At 42.8% G+C, this 16312-nt stretch overlaps 1 protein-coding gene across 13 annotated transcripts in view; it reads right to left on the reverse strand.

The window, feature by feature from the left end:
- The window catches only part of mllt10 (MLLT10 histone lysine methyltransferase DOT1L cofactor), a 227184-nt gene that overhangs the window by 193118 nt on the left and 17754 nt on the right, over positions 1-16312 (reverse strand). For 4 of the 13 annotated variants that reach the window (XM_055652561.1, XM_055652571.1, XM_055652601.1 and 1 more), the window contains one exon: positions 13858-13967. The exons of 7 other annotated variants lie outside the window; for them this stretch is intronic. In XM_055652561.1, coding sequence (XP_055508536.1) covers positions 13858-13967 — 110 coding nt within the window. Of the gene's footprint in view, positions 1-13857; positions 13968-15234; positions 15339-16312 lie in introns of those variants that run through there. 2 more of the 13 variants (XM_055652582.1, XM_055652591.1) reach the window with 1 other exon arrangement.

Genomic DNA, 16312 nt, shown 5'->3' on the forward strand with positions numbered 1-16312 from the left:
CATGCTTTAAGGGAAGTGGAGTAAAATTTAAAGATGTTTCAATTGGCTTTCAAACTCCTATATCTTCCCCCAGAAGTAGTAGAGAAAAGCAAATGGCCAGCCAGATACCCTTAGCAACCTTCAACCTTCTCCATTTTCGTTTTTATTTCAGGTTTCTGGAATCTGCTACGTTTTGATTTCCAAAAACAATAATGAAGTTGAGCTACCAAGAGCAGAATATAAGAAAGGCTCTGAACCAGCCACTATTTGAAATCAAGACCCTAGCATGCTTCTGCTGATATTAACCAAGTCGCTGGCTCTTATATCTCAATTCAACTTCACTCAAAGAAAAGCAGGGCTTGAGACTGTTATTGGATGCTGAAGGTATGAATCATCATCTTCGCACAACCAATAATAGGTATGTGGAACAAGAAGGAAGAACAGGGGAGAACAGAATGGGATGAACAAATAAGGCACAGTCAAGTTTGGTCTTATAACAGTATGAACACAGAACAGACACATTATCAATAGAAATCAGGTTACACAAAAAAGCTGGAGAAACTCAGCGGGTGCAGCAGCATCTATGGAGCGAAGGAAATAGGCGACGTTTCGGGCCAAAACCCTTCTTCAGACTGATCGGGGGCGGGGGGGGCGGGGGTGGGTGGGGGACAAGAAGGGGAAAAGGAGGAGTAGCCAGAAGGCTGGGGGATGGGAGGAGACAGCAGGGGGGCTGAGGAAGGGGAGGAGACAGCAAGGACTAACAAAATTGGGAGAATTCGATGGTCATGCCCCCGGGGGTGCAGACTCCCCAAACGGAATATGAGGTGCTGTTCCTCCAATTTCCGGTGCCGCTCGCTGTGGCCATGGAAGAGACCCAGGACAGAGAGGTCGGAGGCGGAGTGGGAGGGGGAGTTGAAGACAATAGAAATCGACTGTCCAAGTGTGGAGATTTACACAGGCATAACTGCACAAAATAACCCATTCAGCCAAACCTGTGCATGCTGGCAAGTTCCAATTCAGATTCCTCCTGGCCTTTCTCATCCGTCAATAGGCATAGAAACATAGAAATTAGGTGCAGGAGTAGGCCATTCGGCCCTTCGAGCCTGCACCGCCATTCAATATGATCATGGCTGATCATCCAACTCAGTATCCTGTACCTGCCTTCTCTCCATACCCCCTGATCCCCTTTAGCCACAAGGGCCACATCTAACTCCCTCTTAAATATAGCCAATGAACTGGCCTCGACTACCCTCTGCGGCAGAGAGTTCCAGAGATTCACCACTCTCTGTGTGAAAAAAGTTCTTCTCATCTCGGTTTTAAAGGATTTCCCCCTTAACCTTAAGCTGTGACCCCTTGTCCTGGACTTCCCCAACATCGGGAGCAATCTTCCTGCATCTAGCCTGTCCAACCCCTTAAGAATTTTGTAAGTTTCGTAAGCATAACGGTCACTTCCTGTTTTGCTCATGTGCTCAGTTCCCACCACTTAAATTACTTAATAGTACTCACTTTAACCATTCACTGTCACAGCGAGTGCCACATTTTACCACCATTTATAAATTTTCTACTGGATTTCTTGAAGATTCTTATTTTGTTGGCTTCGAATTATGATTTTCTCCTCAAGAAGAATCACTGCAATAGTGACCTCAGTTTGATCATCCATCTACCTTCCTTTCTCAAAGGAATCTTTTCCAAATAGGCATCATCTTTCATATCCAGCATCTTAGTCGTAAATCTTTTCTGCACCCTTTTCATTGCCTCTATATGCTTTTCTTAACGTGATGACAGGGCAAAGTGTGGTCTAACCAAAATATGATGCAAGTTTCATACCATATATTTCAGTTCAATCACTTGTGTAAGAAAACGTTCTCTTTATTTATAGCCTTGTTAACCTGTGGTACTACTTTAGTGATTAATGTACCTGCATTCTAAGAATCACTATGTTCATTCCCTCATTCCTTTTGCAACTTTGATGTGACCTCTCGAGCATGTACTATCTCCATGTTGAACTTCATTTGTCAATTATTTGCACAATCTGCATGTTTATCAAAGTCCTCCTGTAAATTTGTTAATTCGCCACAATCCTCAAATTTCTGATCTTTCAAAAATGTATCAACCATCTCAGTAAATCAATGATATACTCCAGAATCCTGCAGGACGGAGAATTCCAGGAAATTTTCCACCCTATGCAAGAAGACATTTGTCGCCATCTCAGTTTTAAAACACCACTCCTTTATCCAGTAACTATTTCCCCTCATTTGAGATTCGCCCAGGGGTGGAACCATCTCAACATCTAATTGGAGTGCTCCCTTAGAATATTATACTGTTTCAATGAAATAACCTTCATTCTTCTAAACACCAAAGAATACAGATCCAATTTTATTAACTGTTTATGAGAGGACAATCCTCTCTTCCAGGAATTAACCAAGTAAATCTCTCCTGAACTGCCTCCAGCATTAGTATATCATTTTTTTTAAACATGTATACAATTCTCCAGGTATCATCTTAAGAACACCTGCACAATTGTAACAATACTTGCCCATTTTTAAATTCCAACCCTCTTGTAATAGAAGGCCAATATGCCATGGGCCTTCTTAATTACGCTGCACCTGCATGCTAACTTTGTTATTCAGGCGAGAGAACAACTAGATCCTTCTGTACTCCACTTATTTGTAATCTCTCTCCATTTAGATAATAGACTGCCTTTTGAATCCTCCAACCAAAGTGAATGAACTCACACTTTCCCACATTAAGCGCCTGCAGCACGTCACTAAATTCAATAAGACACTATTTTACAAGGACTGTGTTAAACCTCTTGCTATACAAAATAGTCAGTCATAGAAAGTTACAGAACAGAAACAGGCCCTTTGCCCAGCAACTCCACATTGATCATCAAAATGTCATCAAGCTGGAAAGAGTGCAGAAAAGATTTATGAGGATGTTGCCAAGACTCGAGGGCCTGGGTTATAGGGAAAGATTGTGCAAGCTAGGACTTTATTCCCTGGAGCACAAGAGGTTAAGGAGTGATCTTACAAAGGTGCATAAAAACAGGAGGGGAATTAATCAGGGTAAAGTGGAGTCCTTTACCTGTGGTAAGGGAATCAAGAACCGAGGGCATAGATTTACGGTACAAGGGGAAAGATTTAATAGGAACCCAAGGAACAACTTTTTACACTGGGCATCTGGAATGAAATGCCACAGGAAGCATAACATTTGTTAACAACATTTAAAAGACACTTGCATGGGAAAGGTGTACAGGGATATGGACCAAATGCAGGCAAATGGGACTAACGTAGATGGGGTATCTTGGTTGGGCTGAACAGCCCGTTTCAAGACTATCAAGAAAGTATTTATACTAAGCCTACATTAATCCCCATTTTCAATTCTCCCCACATTCTCATCAACTTCCCCTGGATTCTGCCAGTCATTCACACACAGGAATAAATTGCAGTGGTTAATTAACCCACCAACCAACACATTCTGCCAAAGTCTCTCATGATTCTGATCACATTACAGCATTAGCCCAAACACGAGCTGAATCCAAAGGAGATGAGAGACTAACTGGCCTTAACATCAAGGAAGCATTTAAGCATTTGATCAAGTATGGTGCCTAAAAACCCGGCTAAACTCATCAATAGGAATTGGAGAAAGCCCTCCATTGGTTGGAATCATATCTAGCATAAAGGAAGGTGGTTCTGGGAGTTGAAGATCAATCTCCACAGCATTGGAGCAGGAGTTGTCAACAGAAGTCCCTCACGGTAGTGCCCTAGGCCCAACTATCTGCAGCTGCTTCATCAATGACCTTCCTTCAAACATAAGGTCAGCAGCTTGAATCAGTGATTCAAGAAGACAGTTCACCATCATGCGAACAATTAGGGATAGGCAAAATGCTGGCTCAGTCTGCAATACCCACATCAAGTGAACGATTTTAAAAATCTTTGGGACGTAGGTGGAAACTGGAGCATCCAGCGAAATCCCATCATAGGGGGAATGTACAAACTCCTAACACTGTATCCAAGGTCAGTATTCAACCCACGAGCATGGTACTGTGAAACAGTGGTTCTATTAGTTATGCCACTGTGTGTGTGGAGGGACTGTGTCGCAAGCAGCATTCTGTAAAATTGCTGCTGGAACTTTTTAAAGACAAGTCAATATCCTAGCAAGCAGGTTCGCTAGTGCTACATGGGTGGGTTTAAACTAGACAGGCATGTGGGGTGGGATCCTATGCTGGACCAAGGTAGGTGAGAGGCTGGAAGTCTTTATGGATGGCGATGAAAGAAAGTTTAGTGGACAGAATAGGTAGGAGAAAAGCAGGGAGCGAGGATGGATTGTTGGGTTGAATTGCACTTAATTTTAAAAGGAGAGGGGCGATGGGCTAGGCAGGTGGACTCAGGGCATGGATAGGTACGTTCAACTGGGACATTGTGTCCATTACAGAAATCTGGTAAAGGGACAGAACTGGCAACTTAATGTTCCAGGGTACAGATGCTTCAGGAGAGATAGACATGGGGGTAAAAGAGGAGGGGGCTTTGCTGTATTGATCAAAGAGAATGTTAGAGCAGTGGTCAGACATTACATTACTGATGGTTTGTCCAACAAGACCATATGGATAAAGCTGAGAAATACGAAAGGGATGATCACCTTGTTGGGAATGTTCTAGGCCCCCCAAATAGTCAATGGGAATAAGTGTGTTCGGTATTCCGACTGCACGTGCCCAGGTCATAAGTCACTCACGATAATCATTCTCGGCAACCATTCTGCTGCATGTATACAGGCCTGCGTTTCATCCATAGTCAGGATCAAACTCTGGTCTCCAGCGCTGCAAGCACTGTTGAATTGCCACTGAACCGTCCACGTTCCCTCCCGAGTGTCCCATTCCTGTCCGGGGTGACCCTGGACTGACGGGACACCGGCCCGGAGCAGTGGCAGCCCAGGGTTCCAGCCAGCATGGAGAAGCGCTAAGTCCGGCTCAATTGTGCCTGCCCTGCCGAGTCTGTATACATGCAGCAGCACAGTTGAGAATTTTTACCGCGTACGACCTTTGACAAGTCCCATGATTCATTGCATTTTTCGGAATACTAAACTTGCTTATTAGAAGAGCAAATATGCCAGGAGATTGCAGGCAGCTGTGGGAGCGCCAGCAATGGCTGCCTCGCCAACAATCTGTCACCCCAGCGCGGGGTTTCGATCACCCCGACGCGGGGGCTTTGACCGCCAGCTGCAGGAGCTTCGATCGCCCCGACGGATGGTTCGACTGCCCTGACCATGTGAGAATAAAGAGGAAGAAGCATGGACTTTTTTGCCTTCCATCACAGTGAGGAATGTGGGGAATGTTTATGTTAACTTAGATGTAGTTGTGCATCTTGGTTTTTTTTCTTCTGTTTGGCTGTATGGTAATTTGCATATCACAGTACCTTAATTGGTACACGTGACAATAAAAGACCTTAGAAACCTTTGACTAAGGTTGTAGTAGGTGTAGGGAATTTTAATTTTCCTAATATTGACTGGGAATGTCATAGTGCAAAAGGTTTAGACGGGGCAGAACTTGTCAAATGTGCACAGGAAATGTTTCCTCGGGCAATATGTAGTCTTAAGAAATAGGATGGGGCAAGTGGATGAAGTGTTCGTGGAGGAGACTTTGGGGACCAGGACCACTGTGCTCTTAGGTTTAAGATAGTTAAAGACAATAGGCAATAGGAGCAGGAGTAGGCCATTCGGCCCTTTGAGCCAGCAGTCATTCACTGTGATCATGGCTGATCATCCACATTCAGTACCCCGTTCCTGCCTTCTCACCATATCCCCCGACTCCGCTATCTTTAAGAGCTCTATCTACGCTCTCTTGAAAGCATCCAGAGATTTGGCCTCCGCTGCCCACAGATTCACAACTCTCTGGGTGAAAAGGTTTTTCCTCATCTCCATTCTAAATGGTCTACCCCTAATTCTTAAACTGTGGCCCCTGCTGCTGAACTCCCCCAACATCGGGAACACGTTTCCTGCCTCTAGCGTGTATCTCTAATCTTATGTGTTTAAATAAGAACTCCTCTCATCCATCTAAATTCTAGTATACAAGCCCAGCCGCTCCATTCTATCCACATATGACAGCCCCGCCATCCCGGGAATTAACCTCGTGAACCTACGCTGCACTCCCTCAATAACAAGATTGTCCTTCCTGAAATTTGGAAACCAAACTGCGCACAATACTCCAGGTGTGGTCTCACCAGCGCCCTTTACAAATGCAGAAGGATCTCTTTGCTCCGATGCTCAACTCTTCTTGTTATGAAGGCCAACATGCCATTAGCTTTCTTCACTGCATGCTGTACCTGCATGTTTACTTTCAGTGACTGATGAACAAGGACACCCAGATCTCGTTGTACTTTCCCTTTTCCTAATTTGACACCATTCAGAAAATAATCTCCCTCCTGTTTTTGGCACCAAAGTGGATAACCTCACATTAATCCACATTAAACTGCATCTGCCCACTCACCCAACCTGTCCAAGTCACCCTGCATCCTCATAGCATCCTCCTCACAATTCACACTGCCACCCAGCTTTGTGTAATCTGCAACTTTGCTAACGTTACTTTGAATCCCTTCATCTAAATCATTGATGTATATTGTAAATAGCTGCGGTCCAGAACCGAGCCTTGCGATACCTCACTAGTCACTGCCTGCCATTCTGAAAGGGACCCGTTAATCCCTACTCTTTGTTTCCTATCTGCCAACTAATTTTCTATCCATGTCAGTACCCTACCCCCAATACCATGTGCTCTAAATATTTCCCACTAATCTCATATGTGGGACCTTATCAAATGCTTTCTGAAAGTCCAGATACATTACAGCCACTGGCTCTCCCTTGTTCTTTTTCCTAGTTACATCCTCAAAAAAGTTCCCCTTCGTAAATCCATGCTGACTCAGAACAATCCTGTCACTGCTATTCAAATGTGCTGCTATTTCATCTTTTATAATTGACTCCAGCATCTTCCCCACCACCGATGTCAGGCTAACTGGTCTATAATTCCCTGTTTTCTCTCTCCCATCTTTCGTAAAAAGTGGGATAACATTAGCTACCCTCCAATCCACAGGAACCGATCCTTAATCTACAGAATATTAAAAAATGATCACCAATACGTCCACAATTTCTAGAACCACCTCCTTGAGTACCCTGGTTTACAGACCATCATGCCCTGGGGATTTATCAGTCCCATCAGTCTACCCAACACAATTTCCTGCCTAATGTGAATTTCCTTCAGTTCCTCCGTCACCCTAGATCCTCTGGCCACTAGTACATCAGGGAGATTGTTTGTGTCTTCCTTAGTGAAGATGGATCCAAAGTACCTGTTCAACTCCTCTGCCATTTCCTTGTTCCCCATAATAAATTCACCTTTCAGTCTTCAAGGGTCCAACTTGTCTTAACATTTGTTTTCCTCTTCACATACCTAAAGAAGCTTTTACTATCCTCCTTTATAATCTTGGCTAGTTTACCTTCTTACCCATCTTTTCTCCCCATATTGCCTCCCACTCATCTTTGCTACGATATACTTCTCTTTTGTTTTTAATAAAATACATATGGACACACAAGAAACAGAGAGGGGTACCCAAGTTTAACCTAAATCGGGGCAGGGCCAACTATGAACATAATAGACAGGAACTCGTTCAAGTAGATTGGAGCAGGTTGTTTGAAGGAAAATTAACATGGGATGTTTTTTAAAGTTTGTTGACAAGAGTTCAGGATATGCATGTTTCTATTAGAGTGAAGTGCAAAGCTGATGAAATCTTGGATGATGAGATATATTGAGGCTCTGGTTTAGGCCAGAAGCATGGGCCAGGTATAAGTAGCTGAGATCAAGTGTACCCCGGAGAAGTTTCACAAACTGAGGAGCACGCTAAAAAAGGAAATCAGGAGGGCAAAAAGGGGACAGGAGATAACTCTGGCTGATATTACGGTTAAGATATATTTTACAAGCACATTAAGAGAAAAACAAAAAGAGCAACCAGAGAAAATGGACAGGAATCAAAGTAGTCAACCCTAATGGAGCCACAGGGGATGGGCAAGGTCTTCAATTAGTATTTTTCCTGTTTTTACCATGGAGAAAGACACGAGGAACAGGGAACTTGGGGCAATCAATGGAAGCATCTTGAGGGCACTCAGTATTATGCATATGAAGGTAGACAAATCTTCTGGGCCCGAGCAGATATATCCAAGGGGGTGAAGATCGGAAGCAAAAAAAGGCCAGAACAAATTGGTGCTGGCAACAGATGACCTCACAAAGGGTGGTCCATAATGGTCCATTGCTAGCCAGGGAAGAGAGCGATATAAGGATGCAAACAGTGGAACTGGTAGGATGACTATAGAGAGCGTGACTTTAGAGAGCTCGGGAAAATGCTGAAAAGCAGGACCTCCAGGGTCGTTATCTCCGGTTCGCTTCCAGTTCCTCGTGCTGGCGAGAGCAGGAACAGGGAGATACGGGACCTGAACGTGTGGCTGAGGAACAGGTGCACGGGGCAGGGATTTAGATTCTTAGATCACTGGGATCTGTTTTGGGGTAAGGGGGAACTGTACAAAAGAGACGGATTGCATCTTAACAGGTGTGGGACCAGCATTCTGGCAGGCAGGTTTGCCACTGCTACACGGGTGGTTTTAAACTGAATAAGGGGTGTGGGGTGTCGAATGGGATAGTGGAGGATGGAGTTAAAGGGAAAGGGTTTCTTAAATGTGTGGGCGTAGAGACAGAGGGGTGTAAATTGAGGATAGAAGCAATAGGTAGAAAGGTGAAAAGTAAAAGTGGCAAAACCAGGGCAAAAATCAAAAAGGGCCACTTTTCAGCATAATAGTATAAGGGGTAAGAGTGTTGTAAAAACAAGCCTGAAGGCTTTGTGTCTCAATGCAAGGAGCATTTGTAACAAGGTGGATGAGTTGAATGTGCAGATAGCTATTAATGACTATGATATAGTTGGGATCACGGAGACATGGCTCCAGGGTGACCAAGGCTGGGTGCTGAACATCCAGGGATATTCAATATTCAGGAGGGATAGACAGAAAGGGAAAGGAGGTGGGGTAGCGTTGCTGGTTAGAGAGCAGGTTAACGCAATAGAAAGGAAGGACATTAGCTTTGAGGATGTGGAATCGATATGGGTAGAGCTGCGAAAAACTAAGGGGCAGAAAACGCTAGTGAGAGTTGTGTACAGGCCACCTAACAGCAGTAGTGGAGTTGGGGATGGCATCAAACAGGAAATTAGAAATGCGTGCAACAAAGGTAAAACAGTTATAAAGGGCGACTTCAATCTACGCATAGATTGAGTAAATCAAATTGATAAGGGTGTTGAGGAAGAGGATTTCTTGGAATATATGCGGGATAGTTTTCTAAACTAACATGTAGAGGAACCAACGAGAGAGCAGGCTATTCTTGACTGGGTATTGAGTAATGAGGAAGGGTTAGTTAGCAGTCTTGTTGTGCGTGGCCCCTTGGGCAAGAGTGACCATAATATGGTTGAGTTCTCCATTAGGATGGAGAGTGACATCGTTAATTCAGAAACAAGGGCCCTGAACTTAAAGAAAGGTAACTCTGAGGGTATGAGACACGAATTGGTCAAGATAGACTGGCGATTGATTCTTAATGGGTTGATGGTGGATATGCAATGGAAGGCATTTAAAGACTGCTTGGATGAACTACAACAATTGTTCATCCCAGTTTGGCAAAAAATTAATCAGGGACGGTGGTGCATCCGTGGATAACAAGGGAAATCAGGGATAGTATCAAAACAAAAGATGAAGCGTACAAATTAGCCAGAAAAAGCAGCCTACCAGAGGACTGGGAGAAATTCAGAGACCAGCAGAGGAGGACAAAGGGCTTAATTAGGAAAGGGAAAATAGATTATGAAAGAAAACTGGCTGGGAACATAAAAACTGACTGCAAAAGCTTTTATAGATATGTGAAGAAAAAAGATTAGTTAAAACAAATGTAGGTCCCTTGCAGTCAGAAACAGGTGAATTGATCATGGGGAACAAGGACATGGCAGACTACATGAATAACTACTTTGGTTCTGTCTTCACTAAGGAAGACATAAATAATCTGCCGGAAATAGCAGGGGACCGGGGGTCAAATGAGATGGAGGAACTGAGTGAAATCCAGGTTAGCCGGGAAGTGGTGTTAGGTAAATTGAATGGATTAAAGGCCGATAAATCCCCAGGGCCAGATAGGCTGCATCCCAGAGTACTTAAGGAAGTAGCCCCAGAAATAGTGGATGCATTAGTGATAATTTTTCAAAACTCTTTAGATTCTGGAGTAGTTCCTGAGGATTGGAGGGTAGCTAATGTAACACCACTTTTTAAAAAGGGAGGGAGAGAGAAAACGGGGAATTACAGACCAGTTAGTCTAACGTCAGTAGTGGGGAAACTGCTAGAATCAGTTATTAAAGATGGGATAGCAACACATTTGGAAAGTGGTGAAAATTGGACAAAGTCAGCATGGATTTATGAAGGGTAAATCATGTCTGACGAATCTTATAGAATTTTTCAAGGATGTAACTAGTAGAGTGGATAAGGGAGAACCAGCGGATGTGTTATATCTGGACTTTCAGAAGGCTTTCGACAAGGTCCCACATAAGAGATTAGTATACAAACTTAAAGCACACGGTATTGGGGGTTCAGTATTGATGTGGATAGAGAACTGGTTGGCAGACAGGAAGCAAAGAGTAGGAGTAAACGGGTCCTTTTCACAATGGCAGGCAGTGACTAGTGGGGTACCGCAAGGCACAGTTCTGGGACCCCAGCTATTTACGATATATATTAATGATTTGGACGAGGGAATTGAATGCAACATCTCCAAGTTTGCAGATGACACGAAGCTGGGGGGCATGGTTAGCTGTGAGGAGGATGCTAGGAGGCTGCAAGGTGACTTGGATAGGCTGGGTGAGTGGGCAAATGCATGGTAGATGCAGTATAATGTGGATAAATGTGAGGTTATCCACTTTGGTGGCAAAAACAGGAAAGTAGATTATTATCTGAATGGTGGTCGATTAGGAAAGGGGAGATGCAACGAAACCTGGGTGTCATGGTACACCAGTCATTAAAAGTAGGCATGCAGGTGCAGCAGGCAGTGAAGAAGGCGAATGGTATGTTAGCATTCATAGCAAAAGGATTTGAGTATAGGAGCAGGGAGGTTCTACTGCAGTTGCACAGGGTCTTGGTGAGGCCACACCTGGAGTATTGCGTACAGTTTTGGTCTCCTAATCTGAGGAAAGACATTCTTGCCATAGAGGGAGTATAGAGAAGGTTCACCAGACTGATTCCTGGGATGTCAGGACTTTCATATGAAGAAAGACTGGATAGACTCGGTTTGTACTCACTAGAATTTAGAAGATTGAGGGGGGATCTTATAGAAACTTACAAAATTCTTAAGGGGTTGGACAGGCTAGATGCAGGAAGATTGTTCCCGATGTTGGGGAAGTCCAGAATAAGAGGTCACAGTTAAGGGGGAAATCTTTTAGGACCGAGATGAGGAAAACTTTTTTCGCACAGAGAGTGGTGAATCTCTGGAATTCTCTGCCGCCGAAGGTAGTTGAGGCCAGTTCATTGGCTATATTTAAGAGGGAGTTAGATGTGGCCCTTGTGGCTAAAGGGATCAGGGGGTATGGAGAGAAGGCAGGTACAGGATACTGAGTTGGATGATCAGCCATGATCATATTGAATGGCGGTGCAGGCTCGAAGGGCCGAATGGCCTACTCCTGCACCTATTTTCTATGTTTCTATGACTAGGTTGGGGGAGAGGGGAATGCAGGAGTTACTTGAAATTAGCTAAATCAACGTTCATGTTGGCTGTACAAGACATTGGTGAGGCCACATTTAGATTCTTATGGATTGAAGAGTTGCAAATTGTGAAGCTAAAGGTAGCTCCCAAGTTGAGATTTTCCATTCTGGGACATCAAAAATGACCTCTTTCTTGAGTAAACATAGTCCCCACTCACCCATTCCAAAGCCTTCACATCCTTTCTGTAATGGGGAAATCAGAACTGCACGCAATACTCCAAAAATGGGCTTACAAAGCTGCATAAGAGATTTTGACACTCAAAATCCCATCCTAGGAAAGCAAGCATCCACTCAAAGTCCCATCCCAGGAAAGCACACGTACCATATGCCTTATTTATAACTATCTAATTTCAAGGAGTCATGGTCTTGGACTCCAAGATCTCTCTGTACATCAATGTTATTGAGGGTCATTCCATTAGTTGTATATTTTCCTCTTACATTTAACCTTCCAAAGTGCAACACCTAACATTTGTTCGGATTAATATCCATCTTTGATTAATATCCATCCAGTCTATGTTTACGTACAAGTCTTTTATATACATCACAAACAGCAGAGGCCCCAGCACAGATCCCTGCGAAACTCCTCTGGTCAATACCTCCAGCCTGAATATTGTCTTTCCACCACAACCCTCAGTCTTCTATCAGTAAGCCAGTTCTGAACACATATGACAAGTCACTGTTAATGCCATATATCTTAATCTTCTAGCTCAGCCATGAAGCATTTATGAACTGCCTTATTAAAATCCTAGACAACATCCACCACCGTATCCTCATCGATCACCTATGTCACCTCCTCAAAAAAAACGAATCAAGTTAGTAAGACATGACCTGCTGCGTACAAAGCCATGCAGATTGTTCCTAATACCCCACTGTCTTCTAATGGTCACAGGATGAACATTTAGACGCCACACGGACAGCACCCAATGTCAGGAGGGAACCTGGGTGGCTGGAGCCGAGATCGCAATGCTAACCACTGCAGCACCTGCAGAGGGGATTTGAAGAGAAGATGTTGTAATCTCATTGAAGATAGAGAAAATTTAGAAGATTATTGTTCAATTGAGGAGTAGAATGCGAAGACAAGGGTAAGCCTATTGTTGCTTTCACTGGGACGAGGGGGAAAGAGCAGGTGTGAAAAGCAATGGCGAAAAAAACAAACCAAGAGCGGACGGAACTCACTATCAAAACATGGAGGGGACGGGTGACACAATGTTTTGCCGTCTGCGCGCGCATGAGCACACATACACGCGCGCGCAAGGCTTCGGAGGCTCAATCCAGCGCTAAATGCAGCTCAACTGCCTGTCTCACCGGGTTAACTACAGCCCTGTCTGGGCTGACGGGATACCAGCGCTGCTTCTCCGCGCTGGCCATATTTCCCGCAAGCCCAGGCAGGTTAACCTGGCGGGGATGTCCCCCACCTCTCAAAACATGGGGGGGGGGGACGTGTCCCCTCTGCCCCCCCCCCGGGTTTTCCGCACCTGAAACAAACTGATTGGTAAACTATATCAGATGGGAAACCTCAATGATGGAAAAAAAAGGGAAGAAATAATCTAAATAAAAGAAGCTGACAAATAGATTTGCTATCACAGAGTGAAAGTATGGTAATTTCTAAGTTGTCGAGGTAATAATACATGGGGTGCTGTATGTAGTAATTTTTTCCAAGTCAATTTCCCACAATGCACAATATAGGAAGAGATATTGGATATGATTTAATATAAGCAAAATGCCTCAGCCACTTGAAAAAGGCCGATTCCATTTTAAACTACAAATGTGGAGGGAATCTGCTGGATCAATGTAACTAACATTTATATCAGAATACATTTCAGAGACGGATAAGCAATGCTGTGCCCTGGAAGACAATCAAGTTGTATGAAAATTAGATGTTTCCGCAGAATACAAAAGAAGTATAACACGTCTTCAAAGCACTAAGTCTAGCCAAGAACTAGTCAAAATAAAAGCAAAAGGAGTCCCAAGAATCACATCCAAAACATTTTTTTTCCAGAAGTGTATGTATGCTTACACTACAAACTACCTGGGAAAATTAGCATAATTTTGGGTTTGTTTTAATAATTTAGTTACCTTGTTGAAGCGTTCATGGGGAACGTACTGTAGTACAATAGGTTCCATTGTAGTAACATTTGCAAACTGCACCTCTGGAATATAAAGTGCACAAACCACATGGGCCCAACCTGCACGTAAACCAAACAAAACAAAAAAACAAAACACATTATAAACTACATGATGTCACAAAGCTTATAATTTTAAAAGCAAAAAAAATCTGCAATAAAAACATCCCTTAAATTAGAATCAGCAATAAAAAAATTACATTCATATTAAATTGACCAAGTTGGAAATCCTAGTATAATGTTGAATGCGTTGAAAAGTTGGCACATAACATTTCCTTGTCTTGTGGGGTTTCCAAGCTAATAGTTTAAAAGTATGACACATTAAGTGTACTGTGCTGTTAACTGGCACTATAGCAGACACACGTGGGAAACATTGGTGAAAGACCAACAAAGAACCTTGTAGCTCAGCATTCCCAACAATCACCCAGATGGTTCACATTTCTAACACCATCCCCCTCCTGTAATGTTAACTACTATGTATAAACAAACCCAGAGGAACCCAAAGAATAAAGAACATCAAGTATCAAATATTTTTGAGAGAAAACATCAAAAAGAAAACAATCTTCCCTCGAGTGATTATATAAAATGCATATATTTTTTCATAGCCTATTAGTTATAGCCTAGGCTTTATTTTTATTTGAACTTTGGCCCACCAGTACCATAAATACACTAGTACAACACCTCTAGTTGCCTTAGGGCTATTGGAAGAGATATCAAATCAAGTAACTAGTTATTAAAATTTAAAATTAAAATCTGATGCATTTTCCTTCCCAATAAGATAGAAGGATTGAAAAGGGGATTTTTTTTTGATGATTCAAGACCATACATCAGCCTTGTAAACATAAATAGAAAATACTTTATAGTCTTAACATTGCCCCACGTTTACACTTTCTCTCATTTGTTTGCACAAGCAAAAAACATGACAAAACTTTAACACCTTACAAAGCATACCAATTAATTTAAAAAGCCAATCTAATTTATATTTAAATGCTCACATCTGATTATACCTTACTTTTTAATTGCAATACTATTACAAACAAAACCCTTCTAAAGATTTGTACATTTCCTGCTACTTGGATATAAATGACCTTTCAACCCTCAAACTAACGTATGCTCAATTAAAAAGTAATGTTCTCAGTTTTCCTAATTGTTTCAGTTGTTAAATATATTGCTTAATCTGGAACTGGACCATATGAACCAGCAGGCCTGAGAGTTAAATCCAGATGTGTCATTTTTTTTGTGTTTACTAGATGGGGGCATTAAATTGTCCTCAATTCCCTGTGACTGAAAGTAAAAATGTGTCAAATTATGATTGTCTGTATGTACTTACCATCTAATGGAGTATTCTGTAAACCTATGTGCAGCATTGTTAAGGAAGACAAAAATCAGAGTTACAAGCAATCTGCTGGAGGAACTCTGCAGGTCGAGCAGCATCTGTAGGTGGAAAGGAATAGTCAATATTTCACATCAAAACCCTCATCACCTGTTCCAATGCAGGGTTTTGACCAAAAACATCGACTTTTCTTTACCACTCACAAATGTTGCTCAAAGCAATTAATTTCTCCAGCAGATTGTTAGTTGCTCTAGATTCCAGCATCTGTAGTCTCTTGCATCTCCAAAAGTCTTACTTAGTTGCGATGTCACCCAAGTCCAATAGACTGACAAAGTATAATGAACAAGTGACCACCTGACTTGAGAGGGTAGAAACACAGAAACATAGAAAATAGGTGCAGGTGTAGGCCATTCGGCCCTTCGAGCCTGCACCGCCATTCAATATGATCATGGCTGATCATCCAACTCGGTATCCTGTACCGGCCTCCATGTACCGATCTCTCCATGCCCCTGATCCCTTTAGCCACAAGGGCCACATCTAACTCCCTCTTAAATATAGCCAATGAACTGGCCTCAACTACCTTCTGCCGTGTCTATCCAGTCTTTCTTCATATGAAAGTCCTGACATCCCAGGAATCAGTCTGGTGAACCTTCTCTGTACTCCCTCTACGGCAAGAATGTATTTTCTCAGATTAGGAGACCAAAACTGTATGCAATTGGTAAATGGTACTCCACAAATTTATATGCAGCAAACTTGAGCCCAATGAATCCCAGCGCTCTACTCATCAATAAGCAGCCAAATACATCAGTGCATGTTATGCTATGCAAACAGGATGGCTCCATGAATCAAACTAATAACAGGCTGCTAGCCCCATTTCTTAAGACTAGGATAGCTTTCTCCTGCTGACAAATTCGCAAACTTGGATGATGAAAACAATACTGCTTAGCTTGACATCTCCAGTTTATTAGCAAAAAAGTTATAGACTGCATATAATTAACACTCAGGTGAGATAACTAAAGGAATCAGAGAAAAAAAAAATAACCATGAGCATTGGATAGCAAATTAGTAAAATGTA

Source organism: Leucoraja erinacea, chromosome 2 (assembly GCF_028641065.1).
Source record: "Leucoraja erinacea ecotype New England chromosome 2, Leri_hhj_1, whole genome shotgun sequence".
Classification (NCBI taxonomy): domain Eukaryota; kingdom Metazoa; phylum Chordata; class Chondrichthyes; order Rajiformes; family Rajidae; genus Leucoraja; species Leucoraja erinaceus.